At 39.0% G+C, this 15,001-nt stretch overlaps 2 protein-coding genes across 3 annotated transcripts; one reads left to right on the top strand and one right to left on the bottom strand.

Moving 5' to 3' along the window:
• Window positions 1-2,899: 2,899 nt before the first annotated feature.
• Window positions 2,900-4,078, bottom strand: LOC100880140 (microsomal glutathione S-transferase 1). The gene is made up of 2 exons (XM_003701406.3): window positions 3,749-4,078; window positions 2,900-3,666 (listed from the first exon to the last, which is right to left on the bottom strand). The coding sequence occupies exons 1-2, from the start codon at window positions 3,875-3,877 to the stop codon at window positions 3,346-3,348; spliced, it is 450 nt and encodes a 149-aa protein (XP_003701454.1). The 5' UTR covers window positions 3,878-4,078; the 3' UTR covers window positions 2,900-3,345.
• Window positions 4,079-4,364: 286 nt separating this feature from the next.
• LOC100880256 (ubiquitin-conjugating enzyme E2 R2) lies at window positions 4,365-14,986 on the top strand. Of its 2 annotated transcripts, none has more exons than XM_003701407.3 (5): window positions 4,365-5,153; window positions 7,973-8,059; window positions 12,251-12,348; window positions 12,498-12,632; window positions 12,836-14,986. In XM_003701407.3, the coding sequence occupies exons 1-5, from the start codon at window positions 4,980-4,982 to the stop codon at window positions 13,059-13,061; spliced, it is 720 nt and encodes a 239-aa protein (XP_003701455.1). In that variant the 5' UTR covers window positions 4,365-4,979; the 3' UTR covers window positions 13,062-14,986. The 2 variants fall into 2 exon arrangements, with proteins under 2 accessions (XP_003701455.1, XP_076393858.1); XM_076537743.1 differs by lacking the exon at window positions 4,365-5,153 and adding an exon at window positions 6,181-6,324.
• The last annotated feature ends 15 nt before the right edge of the window (window positions 14,987-15,001 follow it).

Raw genomic sequence — 15,001 nt, 5'->3', positions numbered from 1 at the left:
CGCGTCGCAGCGCTTTCCACGTCGCTTCCGATCCAATTTCAGAACTATGTCGCGATTTAAAATACAGAACCGTTGCGAAATAAAATATCGCGACAAAAGAATTGTATCGAATTCCACGCGAAAAAGGAAAAAAAGAACGAACGACCTTTGTTCGATTAATTCGCATGATTCGTTTGCGTTTACGCGCAAAGAAGGTCGTGATCGAATTCCATCGCTCGCGATACGTCGCGACGCTTTAATCAGCCTGTTTTCGAGACCACGATGCATCGCGAGTTGTCCTGCAACCGATCGAGATCGATCGTTTCTCACGGTCTGCGCACGCTCGATCTTTATGGTCAACAGGGTTAAGCAAGTATTCGAAGGAAAAATTAAAATCAATCGCCTTGCGTAAATCGGGCTATCCTCTTGCGAGTTTCTCTTCTTGCCTAATTTCAAAAGACTTTTAATAATGAATCCTGCGATAACGAGGCACCGTTTCGACTTCATTGTCCTTATATTATTAATTAACGTTAAAGAGAGAACTTTTGTAATTCTGTTTTTTAAAGACGTTGCGTCGACCTTTCGTTCCTGGTTCAACGCTCCATCGTTCAAACGAGATCTCGACGCGAATCGGGCTCTTAGGAAATAACGAGCAATTAAAATACCATCTTCGAATTTCGAAGTGGGAGAAGGCAAACGACCCATAAACGGACATACGAATTTACCCATCGGTCTCGACGGAATAGAAACGGACGATACGAATGCATTTGCAGTCCGTGATGTCATGGATCGTTTCGTTTGACCATCTTACGTATAAGAACGACGAATAATCCGCGATACGGCGATAAATATCCGAGAGCGTTTGCAAAGTCCATCGAGATAAGTACTTATGTAGCTCAACGTGCATAAGTAGACGAGAGTCTGCGTTTCTTCGCATATACGACCGTGACACTAAATTACCGACTTATATACAGTGGTTGTCAATTCGCATTCTCAAACACGATCGAATTAAACGAATATTTAACCATCGTTTTTGTTCGCGCGTACCTGCTATTCGTTCGGTTCTTTAAATTTCAAACGGATCTATCGTACGGGGCCATTGCATTGTAATTAACTGTGTATCCTGTACAGCTAACGGATGATCGCATCGACGAACTGCTAATATTAACGTTTTTCGGGAAACTAGGATATCGACCTGTTGGCCTATATATCGAGTAAACGTGAACGCACGCGAGGCCTATCTTATTTGTACTGAATTTCATGAAGAAGCAACGGAACGTAGCAAAGTCGTGCCAGTGCACGATGTATATGTCTCTGGCACTGCGGATGTGGTTACCAAAGAGAGAGTATCGATGAAACAACAGAAAGTGCAATGATACCGAGAAAATGATTAATTTTCTAATTATCTGCCAGCGTTATTTACAATTTCTGAACAGAATTTCATTAGAATTAAAATGATCGCGGTATGTAAATCGTGTAATTATTTCGGTACATATCTCAAGTTGTATTGCTTTACGTAATAACTTTGTGAAGAATCAATTATGATTCAGCGATACGAAGCGTGTAAAATGATACGTACGCTGAAATTAGGTGGTCGAATCATTATACGAAAAGACTATCGTAAATTTTCAATTAATTTACGTTGCAAACAGCTTAATCAACTGTATCTAAATTCCTTGATCATTCAGATACAATTTCCACTCCTCCGATAGTGAATCGCGTACGTTCAGAATACAATGAATGGTAGGAGTAAACTGTGATGAAAATCGATCACAATTGTCGTATGAATGTACGCCGTTGCATTCAAGCCACCACGTAATCCGATTCAAGAATAGAATCAAGTACACGAGGTTGCTGTACAGACGTTGGCGCATTAATATTAGTTTTACTTCTTTTATCGCCTTTCCACCGATAATATAATTCATTGCTTGTAATTACAACTGATCGATGTTCCGTCGAATGCAACGACCTTCAAAAGAAACTGATACGCCTTACGAGAGATTATATCGTAACTAGAGCCCCTGAAAGGACGGCAACCGTTCTAGCAGCGGTATCAGGCGCGTAGTGCATAGTAGGCGCGACGATAATTACTCGATTTCTCGAGAAAAAGTTTTAATCTATAATTTCCACAAATAAATATCTGTTGTAATACTTAACTGTGACTAAAATATCAGTGGAAAAAGAAAGAATGGGGACATGCAAAAACAAACGCGATACCGTATAATTTTGATAGATTACGCACAATGAAACGATCAACTCAAAGTTATAAAAAATAAAATATAACATATAAGAAAGATAAAAAAGTTTCGGTAAGCAAAAGTATTACTTACCTCTTATGTTTTTCTATCACCGTTTCTACGTGACGTATCGATCATTGGTTTCGAGCGAAACAGCAACGATTTTTCGATCAATGCCACGCTCGTCGTTCGGGAGGACGTAACAATACGACACATGACTTTTTTTATTAACATAACCGAACGATTTTCTGATGCATGTTCGGTAACGGCGAGACGCCGTTACACCGACGACGGTTTGCACCTCACAGATGCATCGCGACGTCTGACGTTCCCGCGCCCATTGGCGTCGTCGCGTTGCCACGACGACCGCGCACAACAACGTTTGCGCGTGCTTCTTTCCTGTACGTGCTACCATCCTTAACGCGGTAATTTACGGAATAATAAAAATAGCTTTAATCGTATATTACATTCCGAAATAATGAACGAATCGTGTGTTTTGAGATTGAACTAATATTCCAAATTACCAGAAATAACAAGTTTCGGTACTGTAATTATAAATATTCAGTCGTAGATTGCATAATGTATACTAATTAGAAATAAAAATAGCTCAAGTGCCTGAAATGAATCATCGTTTAGGAATTCGCATTCATTTGTGTATTATATGAATAAATTAAAAACAAAACTTGCTATTAGTGTAACCTTTATTATGTTAGAATCTCGAACAAGCAAAATTGGAATGTAAGTTTCGTACATACCAAACATGTGACATCAAATATATGTATAATTAAACTGATACAAAAGTAAATGCTTATGAAGTACTAAAGTAAATACAGAAAGTAGAAAATACATAATCGTATAGTAATTTGTATGATAAAGGAAATACATTGGTTTTTTATTGTTGATTGTATGACCTATCTTTCTTAATATAAGAATTCAAATTGTTTTTGACTTATATAAGTTTTTATAGTTGTATTTATTGTCCCTTCAACATTCACGCAATATGTAATATATATCTCTTTGAAATGCACAAATTGGTATAAAATTTAAAATCAACAAAAGCATTGTTATACAACGAGTAGCTTATTTATATACTAAGTAACAAAAATATAGTTTTAGAATATTTTTTAGATTACAAATAATATAGTAAAATACTAATCGTTTGGTATAAGGTAGCAAAGAGGCCTACAAAAAATGCGATTGCTCTGTGAGGTTGCTTTTTAGCAAGATACGATACTGTATGAATAATTCTAGCAATCACGAAACTTCTAATTAAAATTGTGGCTAACCATGTGGATGGACCAGTAGTGAGCCAAATAAACGTTATTATGTACCACAAAGGAATATTTTCTAAATCATTTAAGTGTGCTCTGCGTACACGTTCAACATCTGGGTCATTGTAAACAACTTTGGAACCTTTCTTAAAAGCTGCATCTTCTGGACTTGAAAATACCTGTAATAAACACATAGAAATCAATATTTTTCACGTTTATGTACAGAACATAAAATGGAGAATTACTTATTTTAAGACATACCATATTTGTAAATCTATAACGTGCTGTTAGCGGTACCATTACTATGAGCTTTAAAGCAAGTATACTGCCCCAAAAACAGTAGATTTTGAAAAGCTCAGGATCTATAAGTGGCATTGTTGAAGTAGACATCGTATATCTTCGATTTTATAAATCAGACGATCACTTATTTCACCGATGTTAGCAGAATCACACGATTCGTTGAAACTCGATGAAGGAACCCGGCTCACGCGACTCTTATATATAAGCGCACGTTGAAAATATAATAAAAAAAAATTATTTCACGGAAATGTAAAAAACTGAATGTCATCATGAGTCGCGAAATCGGTATAATAATGAGATTTAAAACAAAGCAATATAAAAACATAAATTACAAATTAATGAAACATAGAAACATAAATATATTTTCATTTATTTCTTGACGTCATATGAAATTTGTGTAAATTATTAATCGAAGCCAAGTTTTCTTATTTATGCTTGTCCAATGCAATCCAATAAGGTTACATCGCAGTTTTGATAATTTACATTTATTGGTCATTGCTCTTGTCGCTGAATGAAAACGTATCCAATGAACGTTCGTGTTTAGTAAGTGATATCCTAGTAACTAAGATATAACAATTCTTCGTTTGTCACGTGATTGAAAACATACTTGCCAATCAAGAAACAGGAAGTGTAAAAGTGTATTAAATTTAATGTTAAATTCTTCGAAATTTTGTACGTTCGACTGAAACAGTTTAAAAAACAAACTGCTTTATCCATCCAACCGTAACAATTCTTTTGTTCTAACTTTATTTTAACCTCAAAAATGGTCAACGGTCAGCACAGAGCTAGGGAATATTACTTTACGCATGCGTAGAAAGCAGCGCTGACGCAGAAGTACGTCAGCTGTTTTGCTAGAGATGCGTGCATTGGGAATGGTGTATTGTTGACTGCAGAGCACTTCGCAGTTTGTAGGCCCGATCATATTTTCTTTGTTTATTTGGTGTGCAGAATCGAAGAATCACCGTGAAAAAGGCCCTATCGGCAGTGAAAGATCACGAAGCGTTCGAGTATAGCTAAGGAAATCGTAATAGAAGCCTGAAATTATACGGAAACCCGTTGGAAATTGATCCTTTTGAGAAGCAGTGTTCACAAAGGCGTCCGTCCGACTGTAGTGTTCTGTGCTACCACTTCAGGAGGTTTGGGACGTTCTGTTTTCTGGAACGGACTTTAACTCCAATTCCAGAAGATAATTATGGCACAAACAACGAGTAGCGCTCTTAGAGCCCTTGCCTTGGAATATAAAAGTCTTCAAGAAGAACCCGTGGAAGGATTTCGCGTGAAACTCGTTAACGAGGACAACATGTTTGAGTGGGAAGTGGCTATCTTCGGGCCTCCGGATACGCTTTACCAAGGAGGATATTTCAAGGTACTTACCACAATTATTTTGAACGTTTAATCGTTCCGCAAAATCCGTCGATCAAAAAATAAAATTTACTTTATTTCGGTATCGCTTTATCGCGTTAGCACTTTTCATTTTGTTGGTTATGTTTCTAACTTTCTCTTTCAACGAATGCAGCGTTTATCGAATATATAAATATTCTTCGTCGAATAATTAATAATGTCACTTCGAACGCTACATTATCGAACGTGGTTGTAAATATTATATATCGATAGCGTATTCTTTTCGCGAATCGCGTGTTGACATTTACTTCTCTTTTCCAGAATAACAATTACGTCGCATAGAATCGTTATGCGATAATTCGAATCGCGAAATGACAAGTTGCCAATGTGCAGCGGTCATATTTCTAAAACCTGCAACTTTCCGTTCGTTTGTGTCTTTAAATACTCCCGAGGAAATACGCATTCGTTAGCGTTTCTGTTTAAAAACAAATACGGCGATGACACGCCAAAGCGTTACCGATTACCCTAACCAAAAACATTGCGACACAAATGTTCATTTTTACCCCGTCGATCGGTGAATTTCGCCGATAATAGGCGTTGTAATATTTTATTACAGGAAAGTTTATTTGTTCTGCTTTGCAAACCGTTACGATTCAACGAGTTTTGTTTACACGTTATACAAAACAATCGACGACTACCAAGCAGCATTGAGTAATCCTGCAAACTAAAGATTACTCAGCGTAGGCGAATCGATTGCGTTCTACGATCGACTCAACATTCCCATCGAATTTCTTTGCTCGTACCGATAATCCATTATTCGAATATATCGATGCGTTGTCATTTCGATCTCTTTCTCCATAGTATCGAAATTTTTACCGCGAATTCTGGCACGCGGCGTCCGCGTCTTCTCGAAGACAAATCTAGTTTGTTTCGACAGTTGCTACAATTAGCATTTATGTACTAACAAAAAACGAATTCTTTCTTTACAGCTGTTATACAAACTTTTTTTCGTGCAGGCTTGCGCCCGCTTTCTGAACCACTCAAACAAGTTTGTTATAAATTTGCGAATGCTTATTCACGTAACGCTAGTGTACGTACCTATCTTCCCACAGTGTAACTGGTCGCTCACACAATCATACATCGGGAACAACACCGTTATTTGCGAATCAGTATCGTTCTGTACACGTGAGTCGCATGTACGTAGGTCTTTTAAATTTTATTCTTAGGAGATTAGTCATTTACAAGCGGAGATTACGACTTGAGATTTGGTTTAAATTATAGAAAATCATGAGCATAAACAAATCTATTATCTATATAAAATGGATTCGACTGTTAGCGGGAAACGGCAGGAATTTTCTAAGTATACTAAGCACCCTTAGAAAGCGAGCACGTGTTGCTCAAAACTAGGTCTTCGAGTCCTAAATGATTAATTAGGCGCTTCTCGTCCCTTCGGGATTCACGATCGACCCAGATGAAGTTGAAGAAACGATCAAACATTTGGCAAGTTACACGAAACATTTCCGAGCATTGTCTCGAATCTATCTTTGGACGGCATCCCTTGAATCACCTGAACGACTTTCACCCAATCCCATTCCGCTTCGGACGAACGGGACGTATTTTTCTTCACGGGGGAAAAGCGTCTATCGCGAAAGAGGTCAGACACGGTGAACTCGCTTCAACGGTAAAATGGGTCTTCGCTGTTGTTCGTTCGTGTCATTTTTCTACTATCGAGGCACCTATCCCCTCATCCTTCTCCTTGATTTTGGCCCGTTCAATCCTTTCACCTCTCTTGCAACGATCGCTATGAAACTTGGATCACGCTGTTGGCGCGCTTACTCTTCTATTAAGGCTTCTCTTCTATTCTTTTCGTTTTATAATCAAAACGAAATCGTCCCGTCCATGGAAATTATTGCTACGATCGGTATTCGTATTAGTTGATCTTGGAATAGTATCGACGTTTAAATAATTAATTTAATTGCGATCGATTTTTTTTTTTTTTTTCGGAAACGAGACCTGCTGCATGTCGCGTTAATTTCAGAAGAGTGTATAACAAGGATCGTCCCGACGTTGCTGGTAGACTTCCGTCGATGCTTCGCCGACGGGACGCTATATTGATCGCAACCTGGTCATGGCCCAAATATCCAAGCCCGTCCTCCGGGATAGCGCGTCCTAGAATTAACTTACTTTCCATCCGTGCCTCTGTTTACGTTTCTCCGACAGAATTACTTCTAAACTGGTGGTGGATTGCGCGCGCTGCAATTAATTCTTAAAGATAAACTTTTTAAGGCAAGCATTTACACGATCAAATTTCAGCAATTCCCTTAGACAAGCTCGGTTAAAAGAGAAAGAAATGGATCGACAAGGGTCGTAAATTGTTTGGCTCCGGTTCGAACGAAACTTTGCGGAACCTGTTATTTTTGGTCGTTTCGTTGGTCCAGAAAGTTTCGTGAAAATCGGAAACGCGTAGAGAAAATTGGCAACGAGCAGACTATCCGTTGGAACGTTCAACATCTTTTTGTTTCATTAACAGGCTGTACATCGACCCCTTCGATACGCAAAACGGTTCGAATTTTTCATAGACCCCTGTGTTTTTCTTCGATGTTTTTCCAGGCGAATTCGCTTGCCTGCATGCGCGACTACTTCTCTCAACCCTGGACAACAGATCGGTTTCCCTGAAAGCGCGTTGAGCAATTCGTAAATGACTCGAACATAATTCCCGGAACAAACGTGCGGTGGTCACCCTTTGATAATTTGCATAACTGATTATCGATCGAGACGCGTTGCCAGTCAACCGTTTTTAACGCGTGTCCATTCATTCTTTCTTCCTTTTGTTTTCTGTTACAGGCACACATGAAGTTCCCGCCAGATTATCCATACAGTCCACCAAGCATTCGGTTTATGACGAAAGTTTGGCATCCGAACGTGTACGAGGTGGGTAAATACGAGAATTATCGATCCTCCGTGTATATACCGCTTTTCATCCCTCTTCGTTACGTCTCTCTGTCCCCTTCCTCTCTGCTTTCCTCCTCTGCCCCCATCGTTCCTTTTCAGCCTCTTCATGGCTGTCGCTGAATCCTCCACCCCTTCGTTCTTCCTCGTCACTCTCTCTTTCCTCCGTGTCCCCTTTCGCTTTCTACGATTTTCTCTTTGTCTTTCGACCCTCTGCTACCAGCATTTGCGTCGTCGTTATCCGCAGGACTCGCGAAACCGTCGCGACGATCTCGCATTTTGGCACGCAACGTTGCTATCGAAAAATCTCGAGTTTAAAGGAGAAAAATATTATTTTAAACTTATCCGATGACTGTCGTAGCGGAATGATTCGATTTCACGAGGCAAAGAACCATGTAATAAACCAAGAATCGAAAAGAAGAAAAGTTCATTATGGATCGCATACGACCCCATCTTTTAAGCATCTTATTACACGCTACTCCTTCCTAAAGCGTCTCTCGCGTGCTCTTCCTGTGACCCTTCAGCAACTAGCAAAGAGTCAATGACCGTCCAAAGCTCCTTGGACATCCGTGTCCAGTCACTCGTTGGAAGGGATCAGACAGGCGAACACGTTATGGCTAACGGGAATAAACTCGCGTAAATTTCATGCGTCGGGTTGCTGCATTAATTATACATCCCTGATGGGTGCAGCGAACATGATCGTTTACGAGTGTTCGCGGTATGAGTTGTCCGAGAAAGATCAATTTCGTTTTCAACATTCGTGGAAAGCAACTGTTTTCGTTCCTACTCCGATAAATCCTCGATTAAACGAGGTAAAAATGGTAACCTGTGGTTAACACGAATTCATCCAACGTTTCCTAGCAGCGGTTCCGTTTCGTTATATCGTGCGAATATATCGATGCTCGACCGTTGTATTCGCTATGCTATTTTCCGTGCAACGAATCACTTTTCATACGCGAACACTTCTCGTACTCGCACAGAGGCCAATGCACTTCCGCCTACTGCCGTCGTCTCGAGCTGCGTGTATTTTTTCTTTTTTCCTTGAAAAGATTAATTCTCCGCTAGAGCTCGACGCTAACAAAGTATGCGAGATATTCGTTTAAAGTCCAGCAATCGGTGAAATTGTTTTACGCATAAAAATATTACGAATTATTTATCGCCTTCTTCGTTCATTAATTACTACGCCTAAGTAATCGATGACCTTCGTGTCAGTCAGAGGCTTTTCCGTCTAAAGTTTAAAAAGCTCGTAGGACAGTTGATATCTCGTAAACGAAGTCGGGTCGGAAACAATTCGTAGTTACAACTTTCGTCGAATAAGTTGCTCCTTAGAGGTCCTGCATTAAGCAAACATCGAGTTAATTTAATACCTAGCGTTGTGCATGCAGGAAAATTATTGCTGGAAAACAAGTTCTGGTTATACATATTGAGGGTATTTTGCGTAATTCGATTCTAATCTAGCAAATTCTACTTAACCGTAGCGTGTTCAATGACAACCGAATGACTTCATGCGAAAAGTCTTTTGTCCGGAATCGTCTGGCCACGTGAGTCACGTGCATGAGAGATTTCTTGCTCCACAGGGGATCTTACGACGTGCTGTAAACACGAGACACGACCAGATAATAATAGCTATCTCTTTCTGCTCGAATTTCTTACCTCCTCGCTACAAGAGCAAAACGCTATTGTTTCTTCGGAACCGTTCGTCGAATGACGAGCTAAAAGTCGTCTTTGTCGGAATCCGAATAATGGATTCTTCGTTAAGGAGCGAAACGAAAAGAGACAGAGTTCGATTCGAGCGATATTTGCCTAGGACGTTCGATAAATGATCCTCGTACTAAACGCTCTGTATACGGATGATCGTACGTCCGATGTTCAGTCGTGGCAAGAGCAAAATCGTTAGAAAATCTGTAGGCTTCGTTGCCCTCGCGAGGAGGTCGTCGCCTCAGGATTCGACGAACCGTGAAACGTTTGACCGGCGCGGTAGTACGCGTGTGTCTACGCTTTACACACACGTACATTCGATCCCAGTGCAACTCGTGTGCTCTCGAGTCCGCGTTTGTGCTCGATACTCTTCGGTTGTGTGCAAAGGTGCGTCTCAGGTGTGGTGGCTCGTGTATTGCCACGAGTTTACGACCGACTCGACTGTGTAAGGTGGAAATGATCTCGCGTAAGCTCGCTCTCGGAACCTCGATTAACCCCCGACTATCTTGACGGTGTCGGAGCTGACCCTGTATATTATATTTTTAGTCTACGTGTAAAAACTACCAAAGAAGATTTCGATAAGCGACGACGCATCATATTTGTCCAACGATATCTAACCGTTAAGGTCACATAAAAGTGAAAATGATAAAAAAAATATATTCAGAGATTAGAAATGACACTGGTTTCAAGTTTGAGTATATAGATACGCGCACGAGACCGTGGTAAATAACGAGAGACTTGACACAAAAATAATTCTGCCTCCTGCGGATCGCGTTATAATAAGAACCTCGTCTCGAACGGATTAACGGGACAAGATCACCGGTAGTCGCGCGAGAACCGACCAAGACAACATCGAATATATCTAGTTCAACGTTTCTCCAAAGATGATTCACAGTAATAGTTACGTCTTCCGAAGAATTCGTAGAAGCCGCTTAATTCGAGATCACTTTCCTTTTCGGTACGCGAGCTTTTTAATTTCTCGAAGCGCTTGTTGGGGATTTCGAAAACGACAAGTACGCCTACACATTCTGCGAAGATATTTAGAAACGTTGTTCGTTTGTAAAGCTTCCCGATCGGAGCAGAGTTACTCTTCGACATGAAACCGTGTACCCGCCACATGATTTATCGTCTCTTTGATACCGTGAAAATAGTTTAATCGCATGTTATTTAAAAGAACCACAGAGCGATGTCAACCTGAGCTCTGCGGTGTAAGTTCTTCGATTTAATTTTGAGCATGATCGATGCAGGAAAAGAAGAGCGCTGTTTATTATATTTAAATTTGCGTCGTATAATTAAAGCAAGTATTTTTGGGCATCAAAGTCGAGATTTATTTTTATTTCCTGCATCGTACAACCACGCATAGAGAGTAGCGTAGTAAAGAAACACGCGAGAAGACAGGCCATGTCATGAACTTACCAAGAAATTGTAAAACCTGTTGCTCATCGTGTAAAATCAAGCGCATTTAATGTAATATGTATTTCGTTCTAAAATTACTTTCTTCGAATTCCTCGTGTTAACGCATTGCCTATTTTTCGTAGCTGAAATCAACGAGCCCTTGTTAATAGTAACTAAAGACGATAAGTTATTAGTATTCGAAACTAGGTCTCGTAACGCAAGTTTTATTAATAATAAACTTCCGGCAGATAAAACATTAAATACCACTGTAAGGTATTTATTAATGCCGTTCGTGTTTGTATCCTGCGATGGCGTAGCGGCAACTGCCGCAAATTTTCGGGAATCACAGTAAGCTAAAGGTACCAAGAGAACGTGTTCTCATCTATGCTGGCCATTAGCCAGCAGCATTGCGGTACGCTACGGCTTTCTGTCCACAACGAACCTTACCATACGATTATACAGGATGTCCAGTTTTAATGTGCCCACGCAATTATATTCGAAATTGTTCATCGAAAAATATATACCGAAATAATAATATTCAACGAGCTTGAAGCGACTTAGCCGTATCTTTGAAACAACCTATAGTCGGTTTTATTCTGACTCGTTCGACCTCTCTTCATGGGCAGAGACAAGAACCATGGTGTGATTTCAACGGAATAGTGTCGCGTGTATTCTTCAACGCAAATACTTTATACACCGATACATGTCCCAATCTCCAAATATGGTGCATTATATATACAGAAGAGTTTTAAGCTTCGCGAAAGATACCGCGAGACTTTTGTCCTTCGTAGCTCGTTTCCACGATGGGCAGTGCGCCTTCAGGGACGATTAACGCGGAACTCCACTCCCTTCCATCTTCTCGGGTCAAACGAGTCTTATTTCTTTGCCAAAGTTGGTCGTTGCCCTTGACTGTGGGTTTAAACGCGCCGATGGTCGCGCGTTTTCTCAGATTTATGATTCCAACAGTTTTGTGTTTCTTTTGTCTTGAAGTAGATCCGTTGTTGGCTTTTAACTTTACAAAGAAGGACACTTGGATAGCAAAGGATTGATATATAAAATTTGTTTTATCGTTGTTTATAGAATGGAGACCTATGCATATCGATTTTGCATCCACCCGTAGACGATCCACAGAGTGGCGAACTACCATGCGAGAGGTGGAATCCAACACAGAATGTCAGGTGAGAGCGCGATTGATGAAGAAAATTACACGGACATCGTTGAACGTATTAAATAATATTTATACTATTCGGGTCTAACCATATTATCATTAGATTCTTTGAGCTATATATGGTGCAAAAACGATAAACGAATTCTGGTTTTGGAACAGGACGATCCTCCTCTCGGTGATTTCGCTCTTAAACGAGCCCAACACGTATAGCCCCGCCAACGTGGATGCTTCTGTGATGTACAGGCGCTGGCGCGACTCCAAGGGTAAAGACAAAGAATATGAAAATATCATAAGGTATAATAATATTGACTTATTCCCAAATTCTATAATTGTTCTTTTTTTCAATCTTAATCAATAATAGTAATGTCTATGTATGGCTGCATGCAACTTCTGTTAGAAATCTTAGTTGTATCGATACTTGTTTATTTTCACGATTGCTTTTAACCAAGAGAAGTTTATATTGTACCAGAATATACAAGATGTTGCCCACGTTGCAGGAAACAAGCGCAAGCGGCTAAAATGGAAGCTGAAAAAGAAGGTATCGTAGTGCCGGTAACGCTGGAAGATTATTGTATCAAGACTCATGCGAGGCCAGCCGAGCAACAATTAGACATGACGGATTTCTACGATGACGAGTACGAGCTGGACGACGACGATGATGACGAGCAAATGAGTGCCAGCGATTACGAAGACGGTGACGATAGTGGCAACGGAGAGTCGTGATCCATTTCCTAAGGGACGACAAAAATAAACTCGAAGAAGGAAAAAAAACGCTAATTATTATCAGTTCTGTATAGATTAATAAATTAACGGGCTTCTAAACCGGACGCTCTCTCCTTTCAGACGTGCCACCTAAATTCAAGTACACGTTCGAAGAACATTTAATCATTGTTAGAGTACTTTTCGTTTTTGTAAGTAGATTCGCAAACACATGTTTTAAAGATGACGACATCTGTATCATGAATGCCGTTTTACTGTTGCAGGTGCCTCTAGACAATATTAATTAAAAGTTCTATAATAAATATTACGAAAATCCTTGAATCGGTTCTAATCAAATGTTTTGTACGCTATCGTTGAACGAAATCTCTTAAAACCATAATGATCGAAAGAAAAAAAGAGTGTAAAAGAAATCGGAATTCTGTACGCAAAGCAATTTTTTTCTAGAGGATACTAAAATTGTCGAGAATGCCGCGTTTATAAGCTCTTTAACTTAAGCAATATACGGTATGAACATAAGTACTCTGTTAGGAGCACTGTGCTTGTTGTGTTGTGGTTGGCACGTCGGTCTTTTTAACTAGGCAAAAAAAAAGGATAAAAGGACCAATTGATTTACCTAAAGCGGTGATTCAGCGTTCGATTAAATAAATTTCTAAGGAAAGTACAATGATTGGGCTGGCTCAAATCTCCTTTTATCCATGCGTCATACTTAAAATTTATATCTAGTAGGTACATCAATTGATCCTTGCATTTTCGAATCTTCGATGAAACTTACATGGAATAAAATGAAAAATTTCGACGTTTCGTGTGATTATTTATGCTGTAAAGCCAAACGTTGAGAAAAAGAATTCAATTCGTGTAAGCGAGAAGTAAAACAAACTGCCATGAAAGACCTGTTGAACATTCTTCGATGTACCATTCTGTTTCGAAGAATTTATATACATCTTAATGGGTTTTTTTTGTTTCTATTTCTGTTCAGAACTCTACTACTCGATGATGGAACACATCTTTTTTGTATGCACATGAATTTACATAGGTTTAAGTACTACCATAGAATCTTATATTATAATTTTTCTTTACAAAACGTTTTGTTTTGTGGTGGGATATTTTATAGCAGGTCTTTGGACAGTTTGTTTTTGTTCGTGGTTTTTAAACGTATAGAAATATAGTTTTTACTATGAACGATACTATCTGTAAGTTTCGATTTTTTGTCATTATAGCATTACTAAATCTTTTTTAAAAAAAAATACTGAAATACGTTTACGAACTTCTCTTACGTGCATTGCGCTACATCCCACGAAGTTAGTTTAGCTTAATACAATTATTAAGATCTCTTGGTGTTAAGTATTATCTTTCACACGGGGACAAAAAGCTTGATAGATGGAATCGATTAAGAAATAAACTTATTACTTAAGTGAAAGAAATACCAGATACAGCTAACCTACTCTGTGGTAGTGTGTCTGTGCTCGTATGACTGAAATTGTAAATAGTACACGAAATCCAATTCTTAAAGACATAAAAATGTATAAATGGTATCTTCTGTATTCGTTCTTCATTAGCCATTTTATTAAAAGACCAAAATTAAGTGTTGAAACAAACAAAAAAAAAAGAAACAACAGAATGTTAAATGGTAAAAATAAAAGCAAAAGAATATTTAAATTTCAATATTGTCTAAAGGAAAACATACTTAGCGCTTGTAGTGGTATAACAGAAAGTAAATATTCCCTAGTTCCTCGACATACTCTGTACAACTGTTCTTTTTGTTTCGTTTCTTGTTCTCCCTAGTTATTTAAATAATAGACGAAAATCTGTGTAAGACACTAAGGTGATGCTAATAATTTGTATACTACATAATTCTTTTTCTCCTTCTTTTGTACATACCAATAAAAACATCTCTTCGTACAATTATTAATAAAATTAACGCAACAAGATCACGTACTTCGTTC

This window comes from Megachile rotundata, chromosome 12 (genome assembly GCF_050947335.1).
Source record: "Megachile rotundata isolate GNS110a chromosome 12, iyMegRotu1, whole genome shotgun sequence".
NCBI classification, from domain to species: Eukaryota; Metazoa; Arthropoda; class Insecta; order Hymenoptera; family Megachilidae; genus Megachile; species Megachile rotundata.
This window is presented reverse-complemented; position numbering and strand designations above follow the sequence as displayed.

Excerpts from the sequence above, each read along its gene's own strand:
- LOC100880256 (XM_003701407.3), top strand. The coding sequence starts at position 4,980 with ATGGCACAAACAACGAGTAGCGCTCTTAGAGCCCTTGCCTTGGAATAT. Across the intron at positions 5,154-7,972 it reads ACCAAGGAGGATATTTCAAG|GCACACATGAAGTTCCCGCC; the intron begins GTACTTACCACA and ends TTTCTGTTACAG. Across the intron at positions 12,633-12,835 it reads GAATATGAAAATATCATAAG|GAAACAAGCGCAAGCGGCTA; the intron begins GTATAATAATAT and ends CCCACGTTGCAG.
- LOC100880140 (XM_003701406.3), bottom strand. The coding sequence starts at position 3,877 with ATGTCTACTTCAACAATGCCACTTATAGATCCTGAGCTTTTCAAAATC. Across the intron at positions 3,667-3,748 it reads GTTATAGATTTACAAATATG|GTATTTTCAAGTCCAGAAGA; the intron begins GTATGTCTTAAA and ends TGTTTATTACAG.